The 9,185-nt window shown below is 58.6% G+C and overlaps 1 protein-coding gene across 9 annotated transcripts in view; it reads left to right on the top strand.

The window, feature by feature from the left end:
* Positions 1-496: 496 nt before the first annotated feature.
* The window catches only part of AP1B1 (adaptor related protein complex 1 subunit beta 1), a 22,767-nt gene continuing 14,078 nt past the window's right edge, over positions 497-9,185 (top strand). For 6 of the 9 annotated variants that reach the window (XM_015643740.3, XM_015643739.3, XM_015643737.3 and 3 more), the window contains exons 1-4: positions 497-519; positions 5,008-5,117; positions 6,214-6,276; positions 7,079-7,184. In XM_015643740.3, the coding sequence (XP_015499226.1) occupies positions 6,240-6,276; positions 7,079-7,184 (143 nt within the window). In that variant the 5' untranslated portion in view covers positions 497-519; positions 5,008-5,117; positions 6,214-6,239. Of the gene's footprint in view, positions 520-1,231; positions 1,506-5,007; positions 5,118-6,213; positions 6,277-7,078; positions 7,185-9,185 lie in introns of those variants that run through there. The other 3 variants (XM_015643734.2, XM_015643732.3, XM_015643733.3) reach the window with 3 other exon arrangements.

The following is a 9,185-nucleotide window of genomic DNA, read 5'->3' as shown; positions in this document are numbered from 1 at the left end:
CCCACGGCCCATCCCCTGTCCCCATCCCCTGTCCCCATCCTCTGTCCCCATCCTCTGTCCCCATCTTATGCCCCTATCCCTGTCCCTATCCCTGTCCCTTTTCCTATGCCTGTGCCCATCCCTCTCCTCATCTCCTGTCCTCTTCCCTGTGCCCATACCTATCCCCATCCCCGTCCCCACCCTATGTCCCTGCTCCCTATCCCCATCCCATGTCCCTGTCCCCATCCCCGTCCCCATTCCCTGTTCCCATTCCCTGTCCCCATCCCGAGTCTCCCATTCCCTGTTCCCATTCCCTGTCCCCATCCCGAGTCTCCCATTCCCTGTTCCCATTCCCTGTCCCCTGTCCCCTCTCCGTGCCCCATCCCTATCCCCATTCCCTGTTCCCGCTCCCGCTCCCGTTCCCAGCCCCGCCCCTCCCGCCATGGCCCCGCCCCTGGCCCCGCCCACTCGCGTTGGCCCCGCCCCGCCCCGGAAGCGCTCCCCGCTGCTCAGTTCCGGTGGCGGCGGCGGCGGCGGCAGGTACGGAGCGGAGCGGAGCGGAGCGGAGCGGGCCGGGCCGGGGGCTGAGCCGGGAGCTGAGCCGGGACTCGCAGCTTCTCCTGCTCCGGGCGCCTTCCCCGAACTCCGCCCGTGAGCACCGGGGACGGGCTCCCCCCGGGTTCGCGCCGCGTCCTCCCGGGCCCGGGCCCCTCCCGCGGCCCGACCTGAGCTGAGGCTCCTCTCTGCCCCTCCGGCTGCGGCCCCACTGGGACCCCCGGGATGCGTCCTCCTGCCTCGGGCTGTGTCCCCGTTGTGACCCCGTGTCCCGGGCTGTGTCCCCCCCGCAGCCCGCAGCCTCCCCCGTGTCCCAGCGCTGCCCTCCCGGATCCATCCCGGGGGGATCGGCCCGGGCTCTGCTCCCCTCCCCAGCGCCCCGGGCACCGTNCGTGTCCTGGCCACAGCCAGAGCCCCCCGGGCACCGTGTCCTGGCCACAGCCAGAGCCCCCCGGGCACCGTGTCCTGGCCACAGCCAGAGCCCCCCGGGCACCGTGTCCTGGTCACAGCCAGAGCCCCCCGGGCACCGTGTCCTGGTCACAGCCAGAGCCCCCCGGGCACCGTGTCCTGGCCACAGCCAGAGCCCCCCGGGCACCGTGTCCTGGCCACAGCCAGAGCCCCCGCGCTGGGGGCAGGACCCTCTGCAAGGGCTGGGGGACACGGGGTCACTCCTTCAGCCACCTCAAGGCATGGCACATCCATGGGGACAGCTCTTGGCTCTGCGTGGAATAATTTGGGACGGGGGCATGGAGCAGACAGGGAGGCAGCTGGGCTGATATCCTGTGCTCGCTGCCTCCTCCTTGGAGACTTTAGGGGTGAAAAGCCCCAGACTGGATAAAAAGGAGCTGTGAGACAGCTCCAGCCTGAAGGAGCCGTGTTGGAGGTGTTGCTGTTGTTGCAGGTGTTTTGTGGAGTTTCCCAGAGCTGTGACACCTGTCGTGGTCCCATCCCCAGCAGCAGTGGGGGCTCAGGTGGGGTTTTGTATCCGCTCTCTCCTGGGGTGGCAGGAAATGGGATAAGCCTTGGATGAGCAGTTGGATTGATGTGGTTTGTGGCTCCCACACCCATTTGTTGGGTCACACTGTCAGGCTGAACAGGCTTTGGGAGCCCAAGGGGCTTTCCAGAGGTGTTGGGCCTTGCTTGGCTGGGAATTGCACGGCAGGAGGTGTCCACCCTGCAGAACCTGGCTTTCCCAGGAGGAGAACATCCCCTCTGCCATGGGAACCCGATGCTGTGACCAGAACAAAGCCCTTGGTGTCCCTGAGGAAGCCCAGCTGGGGTTTGGGGGCAGCCCCTGTGGGTGCCATCCCTGTTCAAGGTGATTAAAAATCCCCCCAGCTCTGAGAGCACGGTGCTGTGGGCTCTGTGGCAGTGGGATCCTGGCAGTGTGTGCTGCAGGGGACACCTCAGGATTGTCCTTTTCCCTGGAGTTTATTCCCCAGTTATTGGTTGATGGGATGTATTGGTTGCAGCTCATTTGCTGGTGCCACTGCTTTGGATCTGCCACAATTTTGGTAGGAGTTTGGCTCCTGCCCCTGAGTTATCCAAGGGTTTTGATGGAGATGGAGCCTTTTGGAATGCCCTTGGATTGGACAGGAACAGATTTGTGAGAGGATGTGGATGGTCCTGGTTGGGAAGCAGAGGAATCACAGCCCAGCACTGCTGCAGGGCCAAGATGGAGCAAAGACTGGCTCCAGTTAGGCCAGACAGAGGAAAAATATCTTACTGGGGTCTGGGAATGTGTGTGTGGCTGGTGTGAGCCCTGGGGGTTTGTGGCAGCCTGGCAGAGGTGGATGAGCACAGGGATGGGAGCATGTTCCCATTCTGTAGGATGGGAAACACTGCTGTGAGCAAGGAGGGAAAGAACTGGGGTCAGCACAGGGCTCTTTACCTGTTGGGTTGTGGATCCCCAACCTCTGCTTCTCTTCTTCCACCCTGGAGAGTTTCTCTCCCTTTGCTGGTGTTTGTGGCAGCTCCTGGGGTTTGTCCATAGGGCAGGGATGTGCTTGGAGCTGTGGGGAGCCATCACCACCTCACCCTGCCTGGCCTGTGCAGTGCCCTGGAACTCCAGCAGGGCACAGTTCTGTCATTCCCCACGGCTCCAGTTACCCATTAATTTTTTAGACTCTTAATTTCCCTAATTATGCCCCCTTGGCCCTCAAGTGCTCTGTTTCCAGCTGAGGTGTTTGTTTGTGGGAGTTGCCTTTCCCCACTGACCTCCAGCTGCCCCTCTGTTTTCCAGGTGAGCCCTTTCCTAGGACCTTGCCCTTTGAGTTCCCTTGGAGTTTCTCCTCTCCCTGGCTTTAATTGCCAGCCTGTGCCCCTGAACAGCAGGAATGTGTGTGCAGGGATGAACCCATCCCTTTCCCCTTTCCCCTTTCCCCTTTCCCCTTTCCCCTTTCCCCTTTCCCCTTTCCCCTTTCCCCTTTCCCCTTTCCCCTTTCCCCTTTCCCCTCTTCCCTTTCCCCTTTCCCCTTTCCCCTTTCCCCTTTCCCCTTTCCCCTTTCCCCTTTCCCCTTTCCCCTCCTGTCAGGCTGGGCAGATCAGAACTCTGGCAGCCTGAGAACTCCTGGGCTGGGCTGTCAGAGGGTTTAGGAAGAGCTGGGAGCTGTTTTGGGCTGGGATAAGTGTGGATTTGGGATGTCTGGGCCATGGGTTAAAAGCTTCATCCCAGCCCTGTGGGTCTGTGTTGGTGGAAGCTGAAAGTGAGTCCAGAGGAGGCCACGGAGCTGCTCCAAGGGCTGGAGCCAGGCTGGGAGAGCTGGGGGTGCTCACCTGGAGAGGAGAAGGCTCCAGGGAGAGCTCAGGGCCCCTTCCAGGGCCTAAAGGGGCTCCAGGAGAGCTGGAGAGGGACTGGGGACAAGGGATGGAGGGACAGGACACAGGGAATGGCTCCCAGTGCCAGAGGGCAGGGATGGATGCGATATTGGGCAGGAATTGTTCCCTGTGAGAGTGGTGAGGGGCTGGGATGGAATTCCCAGGGCAGCTGTGGCTGCCCCTGGATCCCTGGAAATGTTCCAGGCCAGGTTGGACAGGACTTGGAGGCACCTGGGACAGTGGGAGGTGTCCCTGCCCATGGCAGGAGTGGGACTGGATGGGCTTTAAGGTCCCTTCCCACCCAAACCATTCCATGTTAAAGTCTCTGGCCAGCAGCACTCCGCCTTCAAGGATGGAGGAATTATCCTAAAACAGGGTGATAAAAGTAGCAGAAGAAATGAGTTTTCCTCCACTCTCCATGAGGGGAAATATTGGCATTGTTGTCATTCCCAGGAGCCCACTGGCAGCACCCACCTCGGTGGGAAGCCCAGTGATGTGTTTGTTGTATTTTGGGTTTAGGAGCCTCTTATTTTCCCAGAGTAGCTGAATTTGGGAGGTGCTGGTGTGGCCGTGGGAAAAATGGGGTGGCTCATCTCTGACCTGGGGGCTTGAGAGGCTCAGGAGAGCATCCTTGGTTTGTGTGGAGCTGTAGAATTTGAGTGGGAATAAAATCAGGGATAAAAAGCTTTGGGTTTGTGTCACTCCCAAAACCTGTCCCAAAACCAGACCTGAGGAGCCCACACTGGGTGTGGGGGAGCTCTGGAGCTCCTCTCCAGCAGCTTCCAGATCCTTATGGACACTTAACCCTTGAATCCTGTTTTCCAGACCAGCTTAAAACAAGTTTGGTTTGAAGATGGGGTAAAATCTGAGCCACCACAAGGTCAGGGGTGGTCAGGATCCTTGACTTTGTTGCCTGCATCCCGCTTTTTGTGTGAGGAGCTGCTCCACTCAGCCCCTCACTGCGAGATCAGCGTGGAAAGGAGCTGGGTGGGAGTTGCTGGAGCTGAGGGAGCAAACACCTTCTCTGCACCACACGTTTTCATCCTCCAGAGCAGAGCCAGGCAGCAGCGCTGGCCCCTGCCCAAGGGCTGAATTCACCCGCGGCGCTCGCGTCCCGCGCTGGCAGCCGGCCCTGCCTTGTCACCCTGGCACGGCCTGGGGGACACACAGGGTGCAGGGTGCTGAGCACTGAGGTTTGGCAGGTGTTTGCATCCCCTCATCACCCTGCTCCAGGCCCTGGGGTGATTCCTGCCAGGAGGGTTGTGTCGGTGTGAGGAGCGAGGGGTGCGCCTTCGTTCCCGAGCTGGAGGAGCCTCTTTCCTTCCTGGAGCTGCTGCAGGGGCTTGAAGGAGTGGGGAGGATGGGTGGTTGTCTCAGCCTCTGGAATCAGTGGGGTTTTGAGTGCCTGAAGCACACCTTGGTGGGATTGTGGATGGGAGAACCACAGGCTGTGCTTTCCCTGGCTCTGGGAGAGCGGGAAGCTGCAGGGACGTGGCCGGTGGGATTCACGTCTCACGGCTGCCTGCAGAAATTCCCTGCTCGCCTTCAAGTTTGCTTTCCAGGCACTTCTGCAGAGCAGGGCTGAGTCCGAGCCAGGTCCTGGAATCAGAGGGACTGCAGTGAATCCTCTTTCTTTCCTTCCTCGCTGTCTGGCAGGACAGGCTCTGCAGTGAGGCGCAGAGAGCTGCGGTGCAGCCCGGAGCTCCCGCTGTTCCCTGGAGAGCCATCGACTTAGTGGGATAAAAAAGGCTCTGAATCAATCCCAGGTAACTGAGGCAGGGAGGAGTGTCCTGTCTCCCGAGGGGCAGGGCTGTGGGAGCGTGGTGACAGGCTTCCCCCTCTGGAATAGCACCAGGATCGTGCCCCCAGAGCAGCCCCAAACCTGCACAAACTCCTTCTCTCTCCTTCCCTCCCTCCCAAACTGTGTGCTCAACCCCCAGATTTCATCCAGATTTTCTTTTTATCCCTGCTGGGGATCCCTCTCCAGCTTGGACAGGGAACAGAGGACACAGTTCCTCTGTGCTCCTGCTGCGTTTGGCTTTCAAGATGCTCATTTGCATTTTAAACCCATCGGCAAGCTCTTTTTTTTAATCTCTTTTTTTTCCCACTTGGCTCTGCTTCCCGTGTTCCTGCCCCTCCAAAACAGCAAGGCCACTGCAGGCTTTCAAGGACGAGCCTCTGGTTCTTTCCCTGTTGAAGGAAAGATGGGAAAACCAGAGCCATAAAAGCCAAATCCCCGCTGACCTTTCCGAAGGGCTGCACATCTCCTTCCTCAGCCTGCCGAGCCCTAAATCTGCCCTGAACTGCCTGAATTATGTAATGGAGCCTCAAGTGCTGGGGGGAAGCCTCACACCCTTGGGATTTAAAGCAATCCTGCTGGAGCAGGGCTGGTTTCTCCCTTTGATCTGGCAGCTCTGTCCCGTTGAGCTGAGCCTCGGGGCTGGCTCAGTTCCTCTGCCCAGCCCAGAGCTGTTCCCCCTGGAGGTGCAGGGAGGGCTGGGCCTGAGTTTTCCTTAAGAAAGCATTTTTTGGATGAGGAGAGGTGAATCCAGGGGGGATCACTGAGCCCCTGCTGCCTGGCTCTCTGTGGGGTGGGATGAGTAAAGTCAGGGCTGCAGCTCTGGAATCTTCAGTGATTCCCTTCCTCCTCCACACCCTCTTTGGAGAACCAGCTGATTCCCCATCATCACAGAGCTGTGAGGTGCTCATCCTCCCTTAGGGATTGGGCTTCTCCTTGTGACTCTTCCCATGAGATCCCAAACTCTTTCCCTCCCCTGTTTTTTTCCCTTCCTGGAGCTCTGTGTGACAATCCCTGTGAGGAAATTACCAACCCTGAACCTCAGTGCTTTGCCTCTCCTCCAGGGCCCTGCTGCTGGCTGGAGACCACCATGACGGACTCCAAGTACTTCACCACCACCAAGAAAGGTAAGGGAAGGAGCAGGAATATCCCAGTTGATCCCAAAATCACCACATCTGTATAAACCAGGTGGGGAGGGCTGGGAAGCTCCCGTGGGAACACCCTGAGTCCCCGTGGGGTGCTGTGGCTGACACCCCACCCTGCTCCTTGCTCTGGAGCAGCTCCTGGGCTGCTGTGGGGTCAGGACACCTTGTCCCCAGCCCCCTGACCCCGGCCAGGGCTGGTGGCAGCTGCTGATCGGCTTTAGCAGCTCAGGAGCTCCCCTGGGCAGCGCTCGGGGCCTTAAGCGCTCTCCAGACCAAGGAATTAATGTGGAGAGAAGCCATGTGGAATCTTCCTCTTCAATCTGCCAGCCCAGGAGGGAATAAGGAGCTCAGTGTGGCTTCAGGAGGGCAGGAGATGGTGCCCTGGGCTGGGGGGGTGCTGCCACGGGCAGGGACAGATTTGGGAGCCACCCTTCCGCGTATGAGCTTGAGGAGCAGTGCCAAAATCCATCTGCCATCATCCCTGGGAAGGGCAGGGCCTCATGGGGCTGGGATCACCACCCCACAGCCAGAAATACCCTCTGGATAACCCCATCCAGTGCCCCTGGGGTGCTCCTGGCTCCTGCAGCATCTCCCTCCAAAGCTCATCTCCATTCCCATGGATGAGAGCTGAGCCCCCAGAGCAGCCCCAGCCCCCGGGGAGCTGTTTGGGAAGGTAAATCCCTCTTTTCAGGGGTGGCAAAGGAACCCTGTCATGCTGCAGGTGGGAGCTGTGCTCACCCAGCAGCCACTAATCCCTGAGCTCCCACTTTTGCAATTTTTCCAGGGGAGATATTTGAGCTGAAAGCCGAGCTGAACAGCGACAAGAAGGAGAAGAAGAAGGAGGCTGTGAAGAAGGTGATCGCGTCCATGACTGTGGGCAAGGATGTCAGGTGTGTGGTGGGGCTGCATCAAGGGATATCCTGAGTGGGAAGGGACTCACCAGGATCATCCAGTGCAGCTCCTGGCCCTGCCCAGACCCCTCAACAATCCCTGTCCCTGGCAGCGCTGTCCAAACACCCCTGGAGCTCTGGCAGCCTCGGGGCCGTGCCCATTCCCTGGGGAGCCTGGGCAGTGCCAGCACCTCTGGGGGAAGAACCTTGAAATTTATCCTAAACCTTTCCTTCACGCTGTTCTCCCACGTGCCTGAGCCAAACCCAGATGGCTTTTGGGTTCCCTTTTCCCCCTGTTGCTTCCAAGGGGGTTTCCATGCTGCTTTTCCCCTCGGGATTCACCCAGGTCTGCTCCTGGCTGCAGCTCTACCTCCTGCAGTGCAGTTTGTGGCCACGTGGCCACCTGGCAGGTGGGGGCTCTCCTGGCTTTTGTTGTAATCTGGCTAAAAGAGGATTGGTCTGGCCGCCAGATCAGTTTGTTGGGATTATTCCCACTTCCTTTGTGTGTTACTAAAAACAAGCAGGACCCCCTCAGAGTCTTCCTGGTGTGGGGTTGGTGGCGGTGCCTGGATGCTGATAAACCCTTTGCAGCCTCTCCAGTCCAAAAGGTCAGGCAGCTGCTGTTCCTGCTTCCCTTTTTCCCTCTGGCTGAGCTGCACGTGGCTCCTTCCGTGTCTTTTCCTGCACAGACCTGTCCCAGCACAGGCAGCATCAGCAATTTGGTTTTCACGGTGCATTTGAGAGTAAATGGAGGGAAAACACACTCAGGGTTGGGAGAACTGGAGCATCCCTGGCTCCCAGAGCAGCAGCAGCAGGGAGTGTCCATCCTGGGACCAGTGTGGAAATGGCAGGAGCTTCCAGAACTTGAAGGGGTTTAAAAAAAGAGAGAGGATGGCTTTTTACATGGACAGATAGTGACAGGCTTAAAGAGAGTGGCTTTAAACTGAAAGAGATTTAGATGGGATATTGGGCAGGAATTGTTCCCTGGCAGGGTGGGATCCCTGGAAGTGCCCAAGGCCAGGCTGGACAGGGCTTGGGGCAGCCTGGGATAGTGGAAGGTGGGGACAGTGCTTGATAAGCTTAAAGATCCCCTGATCCCCAGCCCATTCCATGATCCTGTGGCAGCCCATTTTCTTGGTGTGTGCCTGTTTCAGGCTGCAGGGAAGCATTTGCTGAGTTCACTGCTCCCCAGGAGGTGCCAGCAAAGCCTGGTTTACCCTGGGGTGAGACCAGCCCAGGTGGGCAGCAGCTTTGCAAAGCCCAGTTGCCTGGATTTAGGGGACCCTGGGTTTGATCCTGTCAGGGCTGGCTGGGTTTGCGGAGGTGGAAAAGCTCCCGGGAGCCCTGGGACATCTGTCAGGGTAGAATAACCCCTGTGTTATCCCTGGGATCCTGACTGCCTCCCCTGAGGTGGTTTGATTGTCTAATTGTTCTGTCTTTGGATGAAACAGCACCTCTGGTATCCCACAGCTCCAGGATGTTTGGGAAGGGCAAGCCCCAGCCATGTGCAGGCACCTGATCCACCCCATTCCCCTCCATCCCAGCAGAGGATCCTGGAGCTCAGGACTCACCCAGGGGAGTGGGGCTCTTCCTTTTGGCACCATCCTGTGGTGATGCATAAAATCCTGGAATATCCTGAGCTGGAAGAGTCCCACAGGATCATCCAGTCCAGCTCCTGGCCCTGCACAGGACACTCCAACAGCCCCACCCTGTGCCTGAGAGAATTGTCCAGCACCTTCTCCCGGGGTGGTGGATGTGCCCTGGAGTGGGGATGCAGCAGAGCCACGTGGGAAGGCTCAGTTTTGGTTCATCCAGGGCTGGTTTAGATACAGATCCATAAAAAAAAATGCACTGGTGATGGGCATGTCTGCTGCAGGATGAGCTCAGGTCATGGAATCACAAAATCATGGAATGGTTTGGGTGGGAAAGGGTCCTTAAAGCCCATCTAATCCAACCCCCTGCCATGGGCAGGGAACCTTCCACTGTCCCAGGCTGCTCCAA

The sequence above is a fragment of the Parus major genome, chromosome 15 (genome assembly GCF_001522545.3).
Source record: "Parus major isolate Abel chromosome 15, Parus_major1.1, whole genome shotgun sequence".
Taxonomy (NCBI): domain Eukaryota; kingdom Metazoa; phylum Chordata; class Aves; order Passeriformes; family Paridae; genus Parus; species Parus major.
The sequence above is the reverse complement of the archived record's forward strand: the minus strand, read 5'-3'. Positions and strand labels throughout refer to the sequence as shown.